Below are 24026 nucleotides of genomic sequence, written 5' to 3' on the forward strand. Positions count from 1 at the left end.
CATTTTTACATACAAGAGCATACAAAACAGGTGGTAAAGATGCCCAGAGCACCAGCAGAAGTTTTAAAAGGTGCTGTTATAAATAGATATACTAAGGATCCTGTAAATCAGTAATACTCCTCTATTTGCCTTGCTTGGTTCTTTTTTAGTTTAAGCATTTATATAATGAATTTAACTCTAAAGTCACAACCAGTTCCATACAGATTTCTACTAGCAACATCACTGAACAAGATAATCTTTCATAAAATTTACAAATGTACAATATATTTATAACATTACTCTCAGACAGCTTCAGTGCAAAGATATACATATAGTACATCGTGATAATTGTTCATAAAAATAGAAATTGGCATTTGTCAAAAAAGAAGGCATAGTTTCAACATACATCTGCAGCCATTGGCTAAGAGATGTATACATTTTTATAAAGCATTTGAATGTGGACCTTACTCTCCTGTTTACAAAAAAAATAATGTGCAAATGGATGTGTCTAATTTTCCCTAAATGAGTTATCTAGTTATACCACAGAGTCCTCTTTAACGAGATTGGCGGTGTCCTTAAATGTATCTTCTGTTGCTGTATAAGCTAACGGTTGGTCTCTCTTCAGAGTAATCTTGGGGGGCAATGAAGGAGAAGGAGTAGGAACATTTTCTGTGTCTTGTTGCTGTTCCTTTTCCATCTGAAACAATAAGCATAAAACCCAAGTTTACATTTTAATGCAAAAAACACCCAACCTTAACTTTCAGAAATGTTAAATAAATACCCAGGTATTTTGTTGCTAAAGCCAAGTGTCATGATATAAGTTATTTCTGCAAATCACAGTCTATAATAAAATTAAATGCTAATTTCACTTCTAATGGTATAGCTGAGTAACTATACTACCATAAACTTACTCGACATGCTGAGACTTCTACATTAATGCTTAATGTCAGGAATAGCTCAATATGTCCGTATGCACATCCATGAACGTAGATAACCTTGGCACTGCTGTTGTTTGTGAATAGTTACATCCATTACTGATGAAACCAGTAATCCCTGGTTTCCCAAATTCTTTCTCTCACTTTGTGCAAGCATTAGAAATCTAAATTCTTCACAACAGGCAGCTAGATTTGGTTAAGTGGCTGCGGAACTGAGGTTCTTAAGTCACTTAAGCTATCTGGAAATATTTAACTGTGAAAAGAGCTGAAATTACTGGCTCAAGTCAGTAGAACTCCAAACCTTCATACCCAGGCCAGAGGAGAATTCCTCCAGCACACATACTATGCACTGGCACAGCACCTTAAAAGAACTTGCCTCATCCAACTGTGTGGATGAAAAAATAGAGTTGGTAGAAACGGGGCTGCAGTACACAGAGCTATTCAATTTTTGTGCAGTGCTGAAGCCAGAACTGAGAGGGCAGAAACAGACACTTTACTCCCAGTATAGCACAATAGCTACCCACTTGCGCTGGGTCCTCGACCTATGCCAGAATGCACCAGCAAGGGAAAACTGATGCCTGAAGTCCCGGAGAAGAAGCACTCTGCAGTGCTTGATGTAGGAAAGCAGAGAAGTGGGCAATGGAGCTGTGCTGCCTGAGCTGGATTCCTGCTGAGCACTTCATTCTGCACAAGACTTTACAACTTTTCTCAAAACCACTTGCGTCCTACTTTGACCTGGGCTGGAATTTCTGTGCTGCCTCACTTAGCAACAGAATCTACTCATACTCTTTATTCTATATGAAAGCAAGAACAAAGTCAAGCAGCACATTAGGTGAAACACAGAACTATAGAATATTAAACAATACCTCTGCATATATCGGGTTTTCAAAGTTAGTGTTTTGCTTAATTTTTCTCTTGAAGAAACTCCACTTCGATTCCTGAAACATAAAAATTATTAAAACTTTACATAGTATTTTTCTCAAAACTTGTCAGGAAACTGACATCACCACTGCTGGATTTCACTTGCACCGACTGCTAATGGTGCTTTCAGCTGAATGTTCTTACATTACCATGTTATCATTCAAAGCATGGGACTCAACTTTCTCTGCTGTTAGATAACCAGTTTTGACAAAACAGTATTTGTGAGGCTAGACTAGAGGGAAAAAAAGTGACTAAATTATTTTATAGAAGCCTATCATTCCAGACAAATAAGTAAAAGAGGAAAAAACTGTCTTGAAAACAACAACAAAAAAAATACTGAGGGACACTACAAGTTGATAGGGCTGCCATTTCAATTCTTATCAGAGGTGCTTTTTAGTGTACAATGTGTGAAAATAGTACTGTGAACAAGCCATCATCAGCTCATTCAGGCAGATTTTAAGACATAAAAATGTATCTTCCATGAATCATGATTAATATAGATGAGGCAATACTTCAGCCTTGATTGTTAAAATGTCCTACAAGAGCACATAGAACGAATGACTCTAAAGTCCATGTTAGCACTTTTAAAGATGGATACAATTGCAAATAAATGTGAAAGAGATGATTACAGTACACTGAGTAATGTCTTACTTTCCCATAGCAAAAAAAAACTCCCCACCTGGATTATCACTTTTTTAACAAAAATGTAATTTTTCTTGGTCTTTCTTTTAATTTGGTGGTGGGAGGAAACACACACTCTGCTGTATTTATCAAGGTATAATTCATTAGGGACTTACAAAAAATTGTTAAATTCCAAAGTACAGTTTTAGTTATAATCATTTCTGCTGGGGAGCAATAACAGTTTATATTAGTTACATTACAATTTTCAGACTAGTATCTGCCCTCAAAATGAAGCACAACCAACAGTGAAAGGAAACTGTTCCAATCTATTCACTTCAAAATAATTGCAAGGGCCAAGAAGAAGAGGGGGTTTAACTCAGATCCTTACAGGGCAGTTCTGTGCTTGCCCTGTTTTTCTCTTATCAAAGTGTTCCTGAACAGCTCTTTCAAATCTTAGAAATGTTGTACAGTTAGTAGGACTTGATGGAGACTATGTGCCAACTCCATGGCACTATTTAAAGAGAACTGAAACGGTATTTCAGCTGCCCTGACAATTCAATTTCCGTGATTTGGAGCACAAAACAATCAAGGCAGCCTTGGAGCATTTCTATGTCCTACCTGAGGTGCATCTGTACTCTGAGGGGGCTCCTTCGGACTAGCAGATATCACAGAAGCATAAACAGGATTTTCAAAATTTTCATTTTCCTCACTACCAGCTGCTGCTACCTGTAGGAGAAGGAAAATCAACGTTTTTCAAAGAAGAAAACAAGGTCATAAAGGTAAATGGAAAGCATCAGTCAAGCCTGAGTTTCTCTTACGTGTGTTGGCCGAACGACTGTAACAGCACTGGCTGTGCTGGCTCCACCATGTCTGGTTGCATACATTGGATTTTCAAATGTGATTGGTTGTTTCCCTGACTCCACTGCAAAGTTTTCATTCTGTGAACAAAAACAACAACCTTGAACACCAACTGCAGTGCAATAAACTCTTCCAAACTTCTAAGAATTTCACTCCAGTTCTTCACCTCAGGGAAAAAAAAATGCATGTTTACTTTATTTCGCTTAGACAAAATCTAGCATACGTTAAAATCATAACATTAGTCTACCATCCATTATATTATCCCCTGACTTAGCAGCCTGGACCGTTGAGTGTTCCAATATTATCTCATTTCCTAGCTGGACAAAAGAAAAAAACTAACACCCAAACACATTTAAATAATTGAGGAAAGATGACTCTCACAAACCACACCTTCAACAGGGAAGAGATATCAAAGCAAGCATAACCCCAAAACAAATACTTCATTTTAGAGACTTCAAAATGACATATCAATCAATAAGCAGCACCTGACATATAAAAGAATGGGATCCATATATTTTGTCCCAGCAGATTGCTATATTCTCTGATAAAAAAAAGCATTATGTGCATCCCCTTAGTTATAACATATGAGTTATGTCAGATATAAAATGTTTTCAGCATATCTTTTCTCATAAATCAATACTTTGCCTACCCACTCTGTGGAGAGCAGCTGCTCCACACATACTGTGCTAAACCCTGAGCTACAGCTATGGTGCTCACAGTAGGTGGGCAAGGATGTCAAATTTAGTATTCTTCTTAAGAAAATATTTAGTGCCACATAAGGATAGCCATTCAGAGTTGGCCAGATAAGCATCAACACGTAGAAGGGTTGGGTAGAAAACAAAACCCCACCCAGACCCACTTTTCCTGCCCCTTATCACAGCCTCACTGTAGGAATAGTGAGGAATAACATGTGAATCGTAAACCAGCTAGTTCTTTTTAAACTTGCCTCATTTCTACAGATGGCTGCTTCATGCCATAATGATTCGAGCTTTGTGCTCAAATAGCTCTTTACCACACAGTGAACTCCTGTCAGCTCCCTTAAATAAGCCTAGCTTGGCTAAGAACAGCCACACTGAAAAATATATCTCTAACATCTACTCATGTGTATGTGATGTTAAAATTTTAAGAGGCAAATCCCACAGTTCTTCACTGCCATAAATCAAACCCTTTGAATTCTTTCCTTTTTGAACACATAGGGAGAATTGATGCCACTTAAACAGAAATGGCCTGAATCTAGATCTGTTATTTGCAAATAACAGTTGGGATTCTGTATATCAATATCAGGCCGGAAAATGTACCATAAAGCTTTTGATGTATGAAAAAGGTTGAAGTAACATTCAAGCCTAAAGTTACTTTCCCAGTATTTACAAAAACATTCATATGGTGGTCTCATTATACAAGCTGACTAGTTTTAACAAAGAATGTGTTTCTTGATTTAGAAAAAGATCATATACATATCTTATATGAGCCTACCCTTATTAGCTGTATCATTTCATATTAATTTACTGTCAGTTAATCTATAATTTATCTTTAAAAGTTTAGGGAACTTCCAGTATACACTTTCCAGCAAGTCCTTATTATTCAAACATATCTGTGATGTTTCCCATGAGTAAAAATCTTTTGGACATTATATTTCTTGTTGTAAACAAGGGAGTGTTTTTCCATGGAAAAAACATACAGTATAGAAAAAAAACCACACGTGCTATTTCTCATATGCACATAAAAAAAGCATGAATTAAGTAGTTAAACTATATGATGTGTCCTGAACTATTAAACATGATCTATTTAAATTTGTTAAAATAAGAAACTGTCTAATTTATAATTTGTTGCACAAAGTAGCGTATCCTGTGGTCAGGACTGAGTTTCAACACTGAAGTTTCTAACACACAGTCTGGATTTGAAATCCACACATTTTAACATGTTTTGTGGAACATAAGGGCCCCCAGAAAATTTCTTGTTACAGTACTTTCAGTCATCTATTCCTTCCCCCTACAGTTCATGAATATGTTGAAAAAGGAAAAGGGGTAACTGACTTAATTTCTATCTTACAAATCTTGGGAAAAGTCATGGTATTCTGAAGAATAGCCTACATTTGTCCTTGCCTTTGAGTTACAAAAATCTATTTCAGGAAATTATCAATCAATGTTCATTTCTTTTTTTCAAATGCATTTGTTACCTCACTATCTTTTTTTTACATAAAAGAGTTCCCTCTAAAAGATAAAAATTTTATTAAAAGAATGTAACTTATAAAAACATTTCAGAACTAAGACTTACCATTTGCATTGCTCTGTCTATAGCAGAGTCACCTCCAAAGCCAGAAACTCCTATGTCCATACTCACATCTGCTCCAGATCGGAAAGTTACCCCATTGCCGTTTTCAGTAGATTTTACAAGACTGCTCAAACTACAATAACAGCAAAAAAAAAAGAAAGAGAGAATAGATCATACAGTAGAAGTTCTTGTAATATAGATTTTTCTAGTTGTTGTTCTAATTTTGTCTTGGAATTTTTGCTGGCTCTAAGTAAGCTAGCAAAGGCACCAGGAGCGCTCCTGTTCAATGGGTTCTTTTAACCTAAGTTAGCCCACTTATAATGATCTCAACGATCTTTATGTGCACTCAATGTAGACATCAGATGAACTCAATGAATTACAATTCTCTCAAATTTGCTAACATTTTCACTGTTCTTACTTCAGTGTTGATTTACACAAACACAGGAATTCGCTCACTTACTCAAATTCATTGAAATCAGTTTTTAAAAAAGGTAGCTGAAATGGCATACAAATGTCTGAAAGAACGCTGTCAGGCTCAAAATAACAGAAGCAGTGAAAGACAGTGGTGAGTAGCCAAATACAGGATCTTCCACACAGAAATCTAAGTATGCAACTCCATAAAAACATGCAACTACAAATCTACTGCAGAGTTAACCTCTCAGTTTATTTTGTCAAATTTGCCTAACTTGAAGGAAGACAGAAGCACTGAAATAATCTTTTCATTTGTGTCCTCATTGGAGCTGGCTTGTGCTAAACCTCTTGCCTATAGCTACTGTATTGTGCACATGCTTTATCAGTTGGCTATGCAGGCATCATCTGACTCAAAAAACCCCTTAAATCTTAGCTATGACTCCTAAGGGCAATGGCTAAGCTGTTCTGCGTGACTATAAGCTGTCAAGTGTGAGTTGACTATAAAGGTATGAGTTAACAGTTTAAAGAGGGATTGAGGCATATTCATGGCAGAAACGAAAAATGTGAATCAAGCTTCACAGACAAAAACCTGATATCTCCATTTCAAACAGCCTCATAATTTATATCAGAAATATTGCTGAAAAGTAAAGTTTGAGTTAGTATATTAAAATTGCTGCTTATTCACTATTTGACAATGCAGAAAAATTCCATTCAAGAAAGTAAGAACCAGGCAATTTCAGTGAGCAGCTGGGAGATCTCTTACAAAATCTTTGTCCTGCAGGATTGATCTGCACAAAAATTTTGCCCCAACTTAAATACATCAAGTCATAAATAAATTTAATTAGTTCAGTGTAATCTTACAGTGAGGAAGCAGTTACAGCTACACCCACAATACTGTTTAAAATTATTTAATCACACTGACTTAAAAATGGGTGCAAAGACTGTGAAGATGCAGCTTTATGCCTTTAAAAACATATCATTTGCTTAAAGCCAAAAACATTACAAAGTAACATATTCTGACTTTTTTTTAAACAATAACTTTTAATCTTTACAAAAATCTTTTCTTCAGTTTCCTTTGATTCAAAACACCAAGTATTTTTGAATGATACTTCACAAAGCTGTGAATTGGATTCTATGACTACCAGGAGAGAAGGAATCTACAAAAATCCCAGATTTATCAGGTACTGGAGACAGACAGAAGTTCACTATATACATCCCATATTATTTTTAAACAGTTTAATGTAGTATTTCAGATGAGTTCACACTTTCAATGTTAGAAAGATCCCTTTCCCAGAATCATCTTCTGACAAAGTTTTTTAAAAAGTAAAATATATTTAACTATTGTGTTTGCTTCTTTTTGAACTGAATATCCAGTTCCAGATCTGATAAATAGTTTTTTAAATATTATTCACTAATTAAGACCTAATTTAGAATGTAGAAAAGTTTTACAATAGCCCTTTTTTTATAAAATAATGATCAGCTATGATATTGCTCGGAATCCAAAATCCACTGGAATTGCTGTAACATTGCACTTCCCATTTTTCAACAGAATGGGCACACAGCAAACAAACTGGAATTTTCAGAAATATTTAGGAACAAACACACTATTTCAGTGCAACTATGAAAGCCTTCAAAACATACCTTGGTAGTTTGGGAAGTGCTGGTAAAAGGGAGCCTGTTCGTCTGTAGTTAAAAAAGCCTCCAACCGCTAACACTCCAATTATGATTATTAGTATGACTGTCAGCAACACTGCTACTGCTGCTACCAAAGACAGAAGAACAGGCATACATTCAAGCAAGCGTAGTTCAGTGTATAAAAGAGCCCAGAGAATTATAAGTTTCACCCTGAACAGGTATGATAGTGAGGCAGTACACATTCTTCAGTCCAAAATATCAAGTGTAATATATATACTTGAAGCTTACTTGTTCCTGGAGGCACTCCCTTTGATAATCCTATTTCACAATAATTCCCAGTGTAGCCATAAGAACACCTGTAAATGTAATGACAGCTGATTAAATGGCTTTTATTAAGTCTAAGATCTCAGCTTTATTAATTGTATTCTGTAATGTTTATCTACATGACATAAAGTTAAACTCCACGTTCAGTAATTATATATTTCACTGACTGTAAATATAGTATGTCTGCTATCTTCACAGAATTACAAGTGGAAAGAAAAGTGCTGAGTCAGAAAAGTAGCCACTGAAGGCAAAAGATTTTATTTCAGCAGAGTATCAGCGGCACCTACTGGCTGTTCCAAGCTACATTGACTGCACATTACTCCACTGTTATATTTTTCAGCATAGTCCTTTACAGGAATCTTCAAAGGTTTGTCTTTCTGGGTTTTTTTTTTTGTTGTTGTGGGTTCTTTGGTTTTGTTTGTGATTTTTCTTTGGACTATTTGGGGTTTTTTTGGGTTTTTTTTTTCCAAACATGCGTTTATATTGCTTATTCGCCAATATTTTTATGCATATATGTGACCTGATCTAGGTGAACTTGTTTCTGCAGCGGGGTTGGACTAGATGATCTCTAAATCTCCCTTCCAGTGCCTACCATTCTATGATTCTATATGTGGTTTTCTGTGACTGTTACAAACATGCTACTGCAGAAATATATAATCTAAAGCATTCCCAAGACATTTCAAAGAGTTTATTTTGCAAGACTGAATGAGCACATTCTGGCCCAGGACTATCCTAACAATGGAATGACTTACTTGCACATTGGAAGACCGCTTTCATCTATATAGCATGTTCCTCCATACATGCACCTGCATGCTGGTGGCATTGTGGGAGGAGATTCAATAGCTGCAAAATTCAAAAGCCACATATGTGTTATCAAGATATTTTCAACAAACAAAATACCACCACATAGCATTTTATTTACCGTTACAGAACTTGCGCATGCAAACTCACAAGCTACTTTTCAGAAGCTTTCCTTTTAATAGCATGTTTGTTGTCACTATATTTATTTTTCTGACCAATGAGTTTATTTTAACTGAAGTAAAACGTGTTCTCAGAGAATAATGACTTATTCTGTAAAAGCAGGCATAGACAACCCAAAAGCTATATGTCCCATAACTTTCTTTTGCCCGTGCAATGCAGCCCACCACCACCCTTCAAATCTCTCCATTCTGAAAGCAGCCCAGATTCTTCCATCCAACCAGGTGGAAGATGCACAGAGAGAGTCAACCTGTGATGCATTTACTCAGAAGAAAAGCAGTGGATGGAAATGTACATACAGGAAGGCCAGCTAAACTCTCATACATCCTGACAGGGAGAACAAGAGAGAGTTCCTCAGTTTTCTGTCAATAGAGCACAGGCTGACAGCTTGGCACCAGGTAGCACAGAAGCCTGTTCATCGTGTCAGTGACTCAACTGTACTCCTGGAACCCTCAGGTGCCCCAGTGGCAGCATTGCCTGAGCTGGCCCAAACACAGAGCTGCCAATGTTCTGATGTTATTCTAATGTCGAGTCAAGTGACAAAAAAAAACCCCAAAAAAGTGAAAAGTTGTCCTAGCTTTCAGTAAGAGCTCAGGATATGCTGTCAGAAAAGTGCAGTTCATACAGGAAGAGCTCTGGATCTTAAACATTATTATAGGCTATAAACCAAAGATAGACTTTGACAGTCTGTCTTACACTGGCAAGTTCCATTGTAATACTTTTGTCATAAAATAATTTTTATCAGCCACAGGTAGTGGAAGTCTATTGCTACAATGCTCCTTACAGGTAAAACTCCCTTCAAGTAAATGGGATACAAAAAGGGGAAATGCAGATGCCTTATAGGCTGCGTTTATCGATGCCTGTAATAGAAGGAAAGGACCAAATAAACCAAATGTATATACAAGAGCTATGTTTGTTCAGTTTGTCAGTTTTGGCAGCCACACTTCATTGACTAAAAAAAACTTGCTTAAACTCTAGACAAAAACTGAAGTTCAAAAATGGAGACAGTACTATATATCCTATTTGCTGTCTTCTTCAAAATAAGGTCAACCAGAGTTTTTTTTTCATTCCCTGACATTTTATGTAAATCAGTTTTAGCAAAGAATAGCAAATGCAGTGTCCTCAGAGCAATCAACAGCAGGTAGGAAATGCAATCAAAGTTATTGATCCCTAATTTAAATATGTATTGCACACTTACATTCACTATTACATCATATTACCAGCCTCTCTTTTTGCAGTTCGCATCACTATGGCATTAGGAAAGAGCATTAACTCTTATTAATAAAATATAATTTAGAGGTAAAGCAGATTTAAAAATTAAGACATTTTCTCTTTTAATACAAAAAGAAGATAATTCAGAGAAGATTAGACATTGAAAAAATGCCTGACAATGTTACAAAGCGTAATTTATTCGAGGTATGTTGCAAGGACAAGTACAAGGACATTTGGCTACATCACTGTAAGCTAAGAATGCAGACTCTCAGCTAGAGAGAAAGAAATCCTGCAGTGGTATGCTCTTCTCAGGAAAGGCTAAGCAATTCCATTTTATTGGCACTCCTGGAAGCACTGTGAGGGCTCTGCTGCAATGCAACAACCAAACACTAAACTAGTGCTTAAAAAGCTTTCCACAGTATGATGATTATCTTGAAGTTCTCTCTGTTCACACTGTGAGTTCTGTCAGCTTTGATTCAAGTTTCTATTGTACTCTATTATACTGATCAAACAATAGTTTGTACATAATTGCAAGCCACAGTTTGTCAAAAATTCTCTAGTTCTGAAATCCATACATTTGGGGAAAAAAAAAAGAAGAAAATAAAATACTTCAGAATTTCACAACAAAAATTAGAAAACATGATCAATTTTGCAGCTGGGTCTGGGTCTGGGCTGGTTGAAGTGATATATCTACATCCATTTTAAAAAAGACATGCAAAGACATTTAATGAAATGCACATGGTCACTACAAATCAGTGAGAGCTGAGAATAAAAGTCAGATGTCCTGACTTAATAACATCTATTTTATCAGTTAGCTCATCTCTCCGTATTTGTAATTCAGCAATGTATTTGCATTTCTGAAAGCCTCCTTTCCTTTCCAGTTTGACAAATGATTCTACCTGCATCACACTCTGTGCTGCTGCCTTCTATGAATCGAGTTCCTTGAGGACAAGTGCAGGTATATCCTCCTGGTCTCAGCAAGCAGAGGTGGCTGCAGACATCTTTACAAGGATTAGGCACTGAAAAAAAAATAGTGATGAAGGCAGTTGAAGAAGCAATGTGGCATATTTCTGACGGAAGACAGGGTAATATCTCATCAACATCACACATCAAAATTCTAAACAAGTTGAGATCCATTTTTTAAAACAACTGATGCCCAAATACCACATTTACATCAAAACCTTCTCTCTGCCTTTTCTTACATTCTTAATGGAGAGATCATGGCTGTTGGGAGCTTGCATAGCACCTAGAAGAAGCTGAATCTCTTCAAACAAATAGAGCTTTCTAATTCTAAAAGGTAAAACAAGTTTAAAGAGAAGTATGCTACATGTTCCTCTAAATATCCTCCTCTGTGATTACTGTGGACATGTCATAGTTGAAATATTCCCCTTGGTGGCAGTATTAAATGGCCAGCACCAGGATAAGGACAGGGTCATAACTCAGAGCTAAGAGACTCAAAAGGGTAATGTGGGGTATTCCACTGTTGATTTCACTCTGCATGTGCAGAAAATACTTGCTAGCCACTATTCCACTTTTAAGTTTTCAGAAATGAATATCACACTCTGTTAAGACATATTATCAGAAGATTATGAAGCTCTTTGAAGACATCAATACCAACTTCAATCTCATAGCAAGAAACGGCTCATTACGACACTGATTACTCACCTGACCGATTGTATCTGTGCTGGTGATAGATGCGCACTTGAGTGAGCCACGGATTTACAGTCAGCACTTTCACTTTTTCTCCACTTCCAAATTTATCTTTCTTCCAGACTTCTCCTCGTTCTTTAGCTATCCAATATAAATGCCCCTCAAAGACATCAAGGCTGTAGGGACTGCCTACTTCTCAAAGGAACCAAACATTAGACTGTCAGCAAGAAAATCTCTAGCAGAATCAATAAAACTGCTGTTCTTCCACTTAAATATATCACCTATTCCTTTAATTTTAAGACATTTGCGGATACACATATATACACACACACATTTTTTTATCCTCGTGTGCCTGACCACTTCATGTCATTGTACCTTCAGAGTGCTTAATACTAAACATTAAAAAAGCAAGAAAACAATTTTTCACATTGTCCCTGATTAATGTCATGTAAGTTACCTTTGAGGAACCTAATTATCAAGCATCATGAGCTCTGAACCTGGTGTGCCATTTGTCCCTGTGCAAAGGAGGAGGAAAACACTACCAAGACTTACTCTTTGAAAAGCTCCCAATCTAGCCCAATATGAGAAATCCAAGTGCTCGTCAGCATACATCTTGTTTACTATTATATTAATTGCATAGTAAGTTCTTACCTCCATGTAATACTATGGTTCTGTCTGTCCCATCAGGTCTCATGGATTCAATGATATTTTCCTTAGAATCACTCCAATAGATCCTATCATTGTTCAAATAATCAATAGAAAGACCTGTTGGCCAGCCAAGGTCTTGAGAGACCAGAGTTTGCCTTTGCTGTCCATCCATCCATGCACATTCAATCTTTGGCTGCCTTCCCCAGTCAGTCCAATACATGAGCCTGAAAGGACAGAACCAGAATTTAATACAGTTCAGAATTTGGTCACTATGATTGTTCTTTGAAGTTTCATGGAAAAGGTCAGTTGTGGAACATAAAACTGTTCAGCAATCTGTGTTTTGCAGACGTGATCAGGAAAGTCAGAAAGAGTTAATTGAATAAGCTAGTTTCAAGTACAGATGATAAATACTAAAACAACAACATTTGCATCTTATGTCCTGACTTGGAGAACGGTTTCAATGACAGTTTCTCCTTCTTAATGGAAGAAAAATGGTTGTGAACACATCCATCAGTTATGATAAAGCTGTAGAGCCCACATGACTTCAGGAAGCTGTGCTGCTTTACTCCAGCTAAGAGAAGCATGTATCCAATCCATCCTGTAATGCGTGAGGTAGCAAGCACAGTTGTTGAAGGTACCAGTGCATTTACACTGCCATCCCCTGTGAAAGACGCTCCATCTGTATTGCTCAGAGCTGGTAAAGGAAATGTCAATTTCCCTTTTTCCATAGTAACAGAGAAATTATTGTAGAAAGGAGATTCTTATTTCACCTACCTGGTGTTGTCACCAACACAATAAAAATATAAAATCTAATAAAATCTAATCCTAAAATAACTTCCCACATACACAAATCTGTGAACATTAGTAAAGGCAAACTCCAGAAAGCATTCCCTTGGTCTTTTCTGTAAAGTTTAACCATTGTGAGTGTTTTTTCTATTGCAGATAGTTCTGGGAAATCCTGTCATACTTACCCACGTTTTGGATTGACAGCAATAGCTGCTGGTTGATCCAGGAGAGAAAAGATAAGCCATTTTCTGTACCGCCCATCTAATTTTGCCACCTCTATGCGATTGGTCCCTGCATCAGTCCAGTAAAGATGTCTGAATTACATAAAACACAAAACATTTCAAAACTAAATAGTTTATCCTTGGGAGAGGAATAATAAATAAATAAGCCCTATAATATGATAAAGCTGCACTGATTATGTTAGAACTTCTTCAGTCTGGATCATACAGATCCTGAATACAGGTGGATTTGGCAAATGTGAACTACCAGCTCACGAGTTTTCAACCATGGCAAAGTTTCTGCTGCTGCCTCTGCTCTGTGTCAAATAATCTTGACTAAAGAGCTGATGAGAACTTTCATTGTTACTTTTAAGCATCAGAGGTGGCTCATAAGTATCTCTAAGGATCCAGTTTTCCAGGAGATTATGAGGTTCATTAGAAATAAGATTTATTTACCATATAATTTGTACAGCAACTCTGAAGGTATCCAGCTCATTAGCTCATTAGTTCACAGCTCCTTTCTAGACTTTTGTCATCTGACAAAGATGTTAGTGAATAAATTTTTACCACATGAGATGCAAATACTTTTAGTCCTTACAAACAAGGCACTTCCTTGTATTTTGCTTATCTTTATCATCATGGCTTTTAAAAAAAATGCCATGTTTTGGCCTAAAAAAAAATCCATAGCCAACAAGAGGGAGAAAAACCTCTGAGATACAGTTACTAAAATGTAACTGTGCTCTAAGAAAATACATTCATCAGACTTAAGATGCTTTGAGATTAGCTCATACAGCATAAGGCTCTCAAGAAAGAAGCAATGATAAAAGAGAAATTCCATTACAGACTGGTCTCTTTCCAACAGCAGAGAAATTCTGTTCCCTGGAGCTTACCCAAATCCTTGAAGAAGAATCCATCTGACATGAGGGCCAGTCTATTACTGCTTCGCTGATGTACAACTGATCTGCCAGTTGTGGAGTAATGCAAGTTTCCTCAGAGAATACATGATGTAGTCAGCAACATACATTTGACCTATTAACTTGTTGCCTACGCAAACAGTTTACTATACTCTTCTGAACTAGCTTGAGATAAGATCTATTCAGAGATAATCCATAAGGAAGATAAAAGTGGATTTTTTACTGCCTGATCAGACTCTTGACACATTCAATGTACAACATTTTTATAGCTTTTGTGAACTTACCTTCCAACCCAATCAACAGCTAACCCGTCAGGACTAACTATGTATTTGAGATTCAAGTCAACTTCCTTTGTAGGATTGTTTCTACTGCTGTCAAATGTAGGCAGATAAGCACGTTTGATGGCTCCAAACTGAGAACCCTGTCCCAGAGTGCTGAAGTATACAATACCTTCATAAAAGATAACAAAGATAATTTTAATTATTCCATTTTTTTGAATATTCTAATCTTTCTGAGACTCATCTCTTCAATTAAATTACATTGTGTCAGTGTGTAAATTTTTAACCCATTCATCATGGGTAAGATACACATCTAAAGTTACCTTGAACTATATTATATTTTAAGACTTAAACCAGGTTTATGGACTGACAGAGGCAGAAGAAAAGGAAAGGGTTCATTTATAGCAAACCACTACTACTGCATAATCCTAAAGAGCTACAATTCCAAAGCTAAACTTGCACAAAAACAAAAGGAAAACCAGAACAAAACTGAGCTAAACTAAATTAAAGCATTAAAAGATGCCAAAGAAAGGAGAGAGAGTCACATTCAACAAGGCTTGGTAAGTTAATCTAATTTTATTTTGATTTCCAGTAAAAATCAAATACCTATGCTGAGTGTTACCGTTCTACACATACTCACTCAGGCCTATCCCTTCAGGGTCCCAGTCATAATCCAGAGCTTGGATGCGCTCCTGGTTATCAATATAGTCAGAGTACTGTTCTGATGAGATATTATATCTTCGAATCCGCACATTATCTGGCAGCAGTAACAATGGAGGATTACCTGGGAAACAATCATGGATTTTACTTTCATATATTTCTCACTTTAGAAGAAACTAATGGAAGTCACTTCTAGTCAAAACTAAACTGAGGCTTGCTCTGCATAAGAAAAAGGAACATAAGCCTCAGAGCTATTCAAACTTCTCAGCTTTGCAAAATTCACTAAAACCTTATCTTCTACCATTTAACCTTGGAAACTTTGAGTGTCTAGGTGCTTCCTCAATAAAGCCTACGAAAAAGGGTTTCAAAAAACTAAATGTCTGACATATTCACATAAAGAGTCAGCCAGGCAGAAACTCAGGTGCAAATGCCCTGGTTTTCATGCTGAACTGTAAATATCTGCTGAATTGGGGCTGTGGACTAGAAACCCGAAGACTTCATTCTCTTGTTTCTTTTCTCATTTTCCTGCTTTCAACATGTCCAGCAACACACAGTTTTGGTCACAGGCAATCTGTTCTGGAGACTTTACTATTTGACTAGGCACATCGCATTTCTATCATGTATCTCTTAAAGCTGTTAAAGTTTTAGTACATTTTTTAACACAATATTATTTCTGTATTTTATATAATACTGCTGCATTGTCACTTTTTTCTATTTTCTTCATCACTTTATTATTACTGTTATATTACTATTAATTTCTGAATCAGCTCTCTACCTATTCAATGGCTGCCATCACTGCACTGAGGTATTATAAAATGATAATTATTAACATTAAGCATTGGTCAAAGTCCTTCTGATTTTGTGCATCAGTCCACGAACAATGAACAGCAATGTGACATCAAACTGTCTTTCACTTAAAGCAATTTAATGCTGCTTTTTTCTCATGCATTATTTTGTTGAGAAAACCTAAATTTCAGGAATAGACAACATTAATTTCCTTCTGATGACAATCACAGAATAAGTAGGTTTTTGTTTTGCAGAAAAAATCAGGAGACAGGAAGGCGGGCAACCAACTCAGTATATTGTTTTTAATGTTTACAATTCAAGCAGAGACGAGCACTTCTACTCTTGATTATGGAATGGGTGGAACACACAGATAATATTGTGTTACAGAACAAACTTTCATTTTCATTATTCCCCCTCCTAAAATAGAGAGGATTATATTCATTAAGTTGATATACTCCACTTGCTCTTTACAGGTAGCAATCAGTCTTGCTATCTGTCAACATACCAGTAGCTGCACACTGTTTCCCTTGTTGATCACCCACAGACCTGAAGCCGTCTGCACAGAAACATTCATAGCTTCCTTTGGAATTCTTGCAGTCCTGGGTGCATGTTCCAAAGATCTCACACTCGTTGATATCTAGATGTAAGTAGAGAAAAGATTCCTAGAGATCAATCTCTTCCACAAGCTTACCACTTCACTACATGAAGTGGCAGGTTTGTCCCTTCCTACATACTCTAAGAGATCAGTGACCTAGTAAGTGACCTTTAACATCAGTCTCTGTTATCTAACAGAACTCCTCATGACTCATCTACTCTTTAACACATCTTAACTATAAATTGCTAATAACTGCATTGCTTCTGTTTATCAGAAAGATATTTTGGATCATGTATTTTTGTGTTAAATCACCGAAAAAGACAAAAGATGAGGCACAACTACATGTAAGATATGCAAGAGCAAAGCCTTCTTGAAATGCTCAAATGAAGATACCTAGAGCCAGTTCTTTGTTGTATGAGGCCTTCATGTTACAAAACATGATTCAGCAGCAAAACTTTTTAGGAACCATTTACTAAATATATAAAATTCCTGTCAGAATGCACAAATGGGTAGTCACATTAAAATGATGAAGTCACAGGTCACTGAACACTTAATAACTGAGAAGATGTTTCAAAGATTAAAAATACCATCACAGGAGTTTCGGTTAGTTTCACTGGCTTTGTACCCTGGCCTACAGGAACAGATAAAGCCTCCTTCATTCAGATTGGTACAGTTATGTTCACAGATATTTTCTGCACAAGTTCGCTCTGTCCCAGGATCTGGGAAAAAAAAAAAAAAGGAAATTATACAATTTCAACCAAAAAGTAAAGTGATTAGAGGGATGTCATTATTTTGATCATTATAACTGACAATGGTTTTTAAATAGATATTAGTTCTCTTTCCTTTTTTTCTAACTGAAACTCAATTAATGTGAACATCTATTCTCTAGGGCATAACTAATTAGAAGAGGATAACAAATACTGCTCAAGACAGCTGTCAACTAAGAAGTATAATCTCTAGACGTAAGTGAACAGAGTCAGGATAAAAGCCACCTTCCTTAAGAGAAATGACATCCTATATTACCACCAATCTGAAGCAATTGCATAAACTATTTAAAAGACTTGTCTTAAACTCCTACCTTTGCCAACCCACTTCTTTCTTACGCAGTCCTTTCTTTTTAGCTAAACAGAAAATGTTCTCAATTGCTATCATATATAACACAGGCCCTATATTAATTATATCTGGAAATTAGAGAGAAGATGACAGCCTGCTCATGCCATATCTAATCTAAAGCCTACTGAAGTCAATACAGGTCATTCAAAGTATACACTGTCCTTAAAATATGCCCATAAAGGGAAAGGTAAGTCAGGGATAATAGATGCTCTGTAACAGATAATGCAAATTATACTCTCCTCAAAGTTAATATAAAACCTTATGATTCTCACATACCCTACATATACACAAAGTGCTTTCAAACTCAAATCTGTTATGTAAGTAGAAAGGAGAAACAATATATGTTTATTGGCAGAGCATGAGAAAAACATACAGACATATGGCAAAGACATTATATTAAACTGATTATCTCCTTTATGCGTACACATCCCAGTGATGACTAAATTAAGCTTAAGCAGCTTGATTTCATATACATGTAGAAGCATAAATTAACTGCACACATCTATGAACACTCTATTTTTGCTGTAACGTGGGTATTTGATTTGAGAAGGCTACAAATGCTACCATTTGATCTGCATTTACATCTATCCCCAAACAGTAGAACAGTGACTGCCAGATGGTATCTGTTTTGCACTGCTTCATATGCTTTTTACACTTGTACATTTTCAAGTCATTTCATTAGGTTATATTACCTAAAGACCATTGGGAAGGTATGCAAAACAGAGAAATCAGCTGATTTAAAATGGACTGCACTATAGTCTTCTAAGTTATTTGGATTTTGCAAGCATGCTGGACTGTAAATCACCAGTGCATCATTTGGCACACTGGAAGATATTAAATAGAAATTGCAAATACATGCTCATATTATTACTCTACAGCTGTCTATATATATTGAGAAAAAGAGTTAGGATTTTTTTTTTCTCCCCATAAGAACAAAGTAACTAGTAAGTAAAAGAATACTCCCTCTTGCCTCAAAGTTCAAACCTTTTGCATCTAAACATATACTAATAAATTTATATGAATAGCTAATGAAAGTTGTACAGAAGATGTGAGAGCCCTCAGTCCAAAGACTGGATGTCCTTACAGAATTCTGTGGTCATGTTTGTAAATGAGAAAACAGAAGTACCTCAAGATACTTTTGTTTTTACAGGACTAGAGAACCTGTACCAGTTCAGAGTCTGCCCATGAATAATTCCATAGGTTGGTCTATTGTAATTATGATTGAATTATCTGGATATTCTCGTCCCGATATTGCAACCCATTTCAAGATCAAAGCCCTTTTTTGGATACTCTAAGCTTAGAAAAAACTGTGGAGAGCACCAAACTTCATAGAATAATGGAATCATTTATGTTGGAAAAGACCTTTAAGGTCACAGAGTGCTACCATAAACCTAACGTTGCCACGTCCCACTAAGCTGCATCCATAAGTACCATATCTATACACATTTTAAATACTACAAAAGAAGGAAAACACAGGCTAAATAAACCCCTGTAATTTTGTATTCCATTGATATTTTTACTTACTGCAGCCCACTTCATCAAAATGGTCTCCACAGTCATCATAATTGTCACAGACATAATGTAGAGGAATGCAATTTCCATTACTGCACTTGAATTCTTCACTTGTACAAGGTCTTGGGGTTGGTTCTCTACCTATAGTCAAAAAGAGAAACACTTCTCTGTCACAGTTTCAGCTATGCAGTACCAACAGAGAGCACTATTTCACCTTGCTAATGAGGATGATAAAATAATGACAAGAGTGACTTTGGAAGTCTGTAGCAAAGCTAAAATTATAACCAGGGCTCTCCTGATTTCTAGTCACATCCTCATGAACTGAAAGATGACCCTCCATTGTAAATTTTTGTTAACAATTGATCGAATTTTCTTTTTAATACTGCAGATTTATTAATATCTTGTAATAATATACTTCATTCATCTCCTGCAGACTTCAAGATGATATTATATGATACGATACAATATGGTATGACAGATATATATTTAAATTGAGATATTACTAAATTATTAGGAATACTGCACAATAAAGCCAGTAAATAATATCTTTAAGCAATCAAAATCAGATTAAACTTGATAATATACCAATCAACATAATGAGAACTATATAAAAAAATCTGAGGTCAAACACCTATTTAATAGTAACAGACCTTCTGCAGAATTTGGGCCCAAATATGTTCCTGTAACAGTGCCACAAACTCAGAAGTACTTGTTTCTCTATTTTCAAAGCCCCAGCTATGCATCCCGTTCTTATTTTATAATACAATCAAACTCTTTCTTCTTCCTTAATTGGAATTTATAGTAAGTTGAGACAATTCAACTGATGCTCATGACAAAATGCAATATGATTTTGAAAATCATGCTCTGTACTTTTCAGACAAATGTTTGATGATTTTTGCTACTTGTATGGAAAGCTGCAAATGTTTAGTATCAACAACCACACTTCAAGTTATTTCATACTAAGCTTTAGTTTTCATGATTTATGTTTCATTTTGACCTTTCTATAGTCCTTTGGTATTATCAAACATTAAGCCCATCCCAATTACTCAACATGCTGCTCAATTTTGTGTAAACATACAGTGTTCCTCTTTCTCATCACTTCCATCTCCACAGTCATCCTCCTGGTTGCACAGCTCATGGCTATATATACAGCGATTGTTTTCACATCGGAAACGGAATGGAGATTCACAAGCAATATCCACTGAAACCAGAGAGATCAAGTCAGTCACACTTTGATACTTCATGTCACCATGTCACAAATTATCCCAATCACTTTTATCTGTTATCATGTACATATTTCCTATATTTCAAAAAGGGTGGAGACAATCAGACCCAAAATAATATTTTATCAACACTCTGGTGATTACATGCTAGGATGTCACACATTTTTTGTCAGAAGACAGTATATAATCTTTGGCCATTTTGGCATATCCCATAACTTCATATAGCACTGAGGTTTCTCTATCTGTTTATGAAGCAAACATGCCATTTAAGCAGCTGTATAGTGCATAACTGACAAAAAGTAGCACTTCCAAAACCTTGTTTTTAGAGTTAAGTAAGGACTCCTCACCCATATTTACAAGGTGTCCTGTCTATACCAATCGCTTTACAAGCTCAGCACCTCTCAGACCATACATTATCTGAGTTAATCTTTAATTGCAAACTGATGCTCTCATTTTAGACAATCGACTTCAAAATGTGAAATAGAGTCCTTATCTCTTTGATATGTTCCTCTCTACTTTTATAACTCCTTACACAAAGCAGTGACAAACATACTGTAGGAAGACAAAATGAACTTGTATGTAAAGCAAAATTCTTAACACTCATCCTGAATTAAGTCTGTGAGAACCTCCAGTGAAAAGAGAATACTTAAAATTCATTTTCTCAATGTCCTCACTATTGTAACTAGAGATTTTACTATGCATATTATTCATTTTAACACATTTTTCTTTCTTACAGCACAGGTGAAGCTCTTCATCAGAGTCATCTCCACAGTCATTATCACCATCACATTTCCAGTATGGCTGGATACAGACATGGTTTTTACATTCAAACAGCATTGGTGGACAGTATGTACCATTAGGATACCGTGTTGCTGAAGAGAAGAAAATTATTATGACATTTTCATCAACGGGCACTGCAAAGATCTACAGCAACAACAGTCTGCAAGGACTAAGGACTTCTTGGTAGTTAAAGAAGTAATTCAGGTCTGAAGAAATAGTGAAACAAGTTACTCCAAAAGATTTCAAATGTAAGCTATCATTAATTTAACAAATGCTTCCTACGTTTTTTTACTAACAAATCCAAGTCAGTAATAAATGCAAATAACATCACTGGCAGCAAATGTGAACAACAGAAGTACCTAAGACACTTCATTCCAGAAGGGCTCACAAAAAAAAAAATAGTAGTAGAAATATATCCAGATTCTGTAAAAGCTGTTAAAAAACCTCAACTGAAGAGAAACAAAAAAAATTACTTCCAACTTACATAAATAAAACATACCATTGCCCTTTCAATAGCTTCTCGTATACTTTTTTCTCCCTTTAAGCACAGACAAATGTTTTATAACTCAGGTTCTTAAACAATAATTGTTGCAATGTACGTGCCAGGATATAGTTACATGAAAAATAAAAGTCCTACTGCACAGATGCCCCTTTTTGCTTAAAGCACAGGTGTTAAAATTAAGTACAAGGGAAGATACTGAAGTGCTGAAGCCTAAATCGTTTCAACGTTTAAGTCAGAACCAACACTTCAATAACCTAAAAAGCCAAAGTCAGCACAGATAGAGCACAAAGGTGATATTTTCATTCCAACTGGGAACAATACTTTCTGGGTAAGGAGATGGAGCTGTAGTTCTACACAAGCTACAGCATACAGACATTTTTCATAGTAGATAAATATACAGAAGGAAGACAGAAATAGAAAAGGATTTTATTTCCTTGGCTTCACTGATACTTTAGGAAACTATACATGCCTTTGAGTATTAAAAACAATCCCATTACAGAACCTTGTTACAATATGGTACAACTGAATCTATGGATCCTGCAGTGTTTGTGACATAGTAAACAATTTTAGTGTGATCCCATGTCTGTCTTCTGCTGGACCTTGTAAACACATTAATTTCCTAGCATTAGGAACGTGTTTACAACCAGTGTAAGAGATGGTAACCTGTAATTATTTAAAAAGCTGATTCAAAATATTATACTGAATTTTTATTGACATCACTGAGTGCTGTGGAATTCTGTATCTCCAAGGTGTCATTTCACTTAAATAGAGAAAAGTACAAATCTTTCTGTAAATGTGCTCAATGAGCACCAATTGCAAAGCTGGGAACTCACGACAAGTTGCTTCATCAGAGAAATCAAGGCAGTCTGCATTTCCATCACATCTGAAGCGTTCTGCAACACAGTGTCCACTGTCACACTGGAAATAACCTGGGTGGCAGGTTCTCAGCTCTGAAAAGATTCAGAAATAACTGTTGAAATGTCTTCCTGTTCAAATGCAAATAGCTTCCTTTTTGAGAACATCATCCTAGAAATGACTGCAAAATTCCAGGTGAACATCACAGAATCATTTAAGTTTGAAAAGACCTTTAAGATCATCAAATCCAACCACTAACTTCACACTGCCAAGTCCACCACTAAATCATGTCTCTCAGCACCTCATGTATACATCTTTTAAATATTTCCAGCAATGGGGACTCCATTACCTCTCCGGGCAGGCTTTGCCAGTGTCTAACAACTCTCTCAGTGAAATTTTTTCCTAATATTCCATCTAAATCTCTCCTGGCACAACTTCAGGCTATTTACTCAGAGAAGAGACTGGCTCCCACTTCACTACAACCTCCTTTCACATAGTCGTAGAGAGTAATCATGTCTCCCCTCAGCCTCCTCTTCTCCAGACTAAACAATCCCAGCTCCCTCAGCTTCTCCTCAACAGACTTGTTCTCTAGATCCCTCACTAGCTTTGTTGCCCTTCTCTGGACACGCTCCAGCAACTCAGTGTCTTTCTTGTAGTGAGAGGCTCAAAGCTGAATAGTGTTGGAGGTGATTAAAACTGTGGTATCCTTTGCTTTTGTTGGAATAGCTAAAGTGATCTGGTCAACATTACTTATTAAAGGTGTTTCCCATAAAAGATCATCTTACAGGATAATTTATAACATTAAAAACAAAAGTGTGCATATGTAAGAGGTTGCATACAGACAATACACACCACAGTCACGTTCGTCTGAATTGTCTTCACAGTCATCATCGTGATCACAGATCCACCGGGAAGGAATGCAGCGCAAATTGTCACAACGATACTCGCTTTCTGTGCACTCACGAGGACCTTCAGTTAAAATGGATGTACAAATACAAAGAGTTCACCAGATGTAGATTTAAACATCCACACCTGTCTCACTAAGCCAGACAAATGGAGTATAGGCAGATAATGTGATATAATGCTTGAAACTAAATTACGTTAAAACAGTCTTCCCCTCAAAACTCTTCAATTATGTTAAACATTCTATGTCCCTCCTGACATACCAAAAAGGAAATTCATTGTGGATTTTGTTTCATCACAGAATTATACAGGAATTTTTAATCCAAACCAGAAAAAAAAATATTCTCACTGTTTAAGGAACTATGTAATACTACGTTTGTACATAGGGCAGAATATAAAGGTCAGTTATGTAGTGGGAAAACGGGAATTTCTGTTATTGTGATGACCGGACTTATCAA

The 24026-nt window shown here is 36.3% G+C and overlaps 1 protein-coding gene across 1 annotated transcript in view; it reads right to left on the bottom strand.

The window, feature by feature from the left end:
• Positions 1 to 514: 514 nt before the first annotated feature.
• LRP2 (LDL receptor related protein 2) overlaps positions 515 to 24026 on the bottom strand; it is a 118889-nt gene continuing 95377 nt past the window's right edge. Inside the window, exons 59-79 of the mRNA XM_062005173.1 lie at positions 23518 to 23634; positions 22644 to 22760; positions 21263 to 21400; positions 20384 to 20506; positions 19318 to 19446; positions 17268 to 17399; positions 16591 to 16722; positions 15280 to 15423; positions 14646 to 14811; positions 13415 to 13543; positions 12447 to 12667; positions 11811 to 11987; positions 11045 to 11164; positions 8708 to 8798; positions 7920 to 7987; positions 7638 to 7758; positions 5589 to 5718; positions 3275 to 3394; positions 3075 to 3182; positions 1781 to 1852; positions 515 to 676 (exon numbers count right to left, since the gene is read on the bottom strand). Of these exons, the coding sequence (XP_061861157.1) occupies positions 515 to 676; positions 1781 to 1852; positions 3075 to 3182; positions 3275 to 3394; positions 5589 to 5718; positions 7638 to 7758; positions 7920 to 7987; positions 8708 to 8798; positions 11045 to 11164; positions 11811 to 11987; positions 12447 to 12667; positions 13415 to 13543; positions 14646 to 14811; positions 15280 to 15423; positions 16591 to 16722; positions 17268 to 17399; positions 19318 to 19446; positions 20384 to 20506; positions 21263 to 21400; positions 22644 to 22760; positions 23518 to 23634 (2717 nt within the window). The remainder of the gene's footprint in view (positions 677 to 1780; positions 1853 to 3074; positions 3183 to 3274; positions 3395 to 5588; positions 5719 to 7637; positions 7759 to 7919; positions 7988 to 8707; positions 8799 to 11044; positions 11165 to 11810; positions 11988 to 12446; positions 12668 to 13414; positions 13544 to 14645; positions 14812 to 15279; positions 15424 to 16590; positions 16723 to 17267; positions 17400 to 19317; positions 19447 to 20383; positions 20507 to 21262; positions 21401 to 22643; positions 22761 to 23517; positions 23635 to 24026) is intronic.

Source organism: Colius striatus, chromosome 11 (genome assembly GCF_028858725.1).
Source record: "Colius striatus isolate bColStr4 chromosome 11, bColStr4.1.hap1, whole genome shotgun sequence".
NCBI lineage: Eukaryota > Metazoa > Chordata > Aves > Coliiformes > Coliidae > Colius > Colius striatus.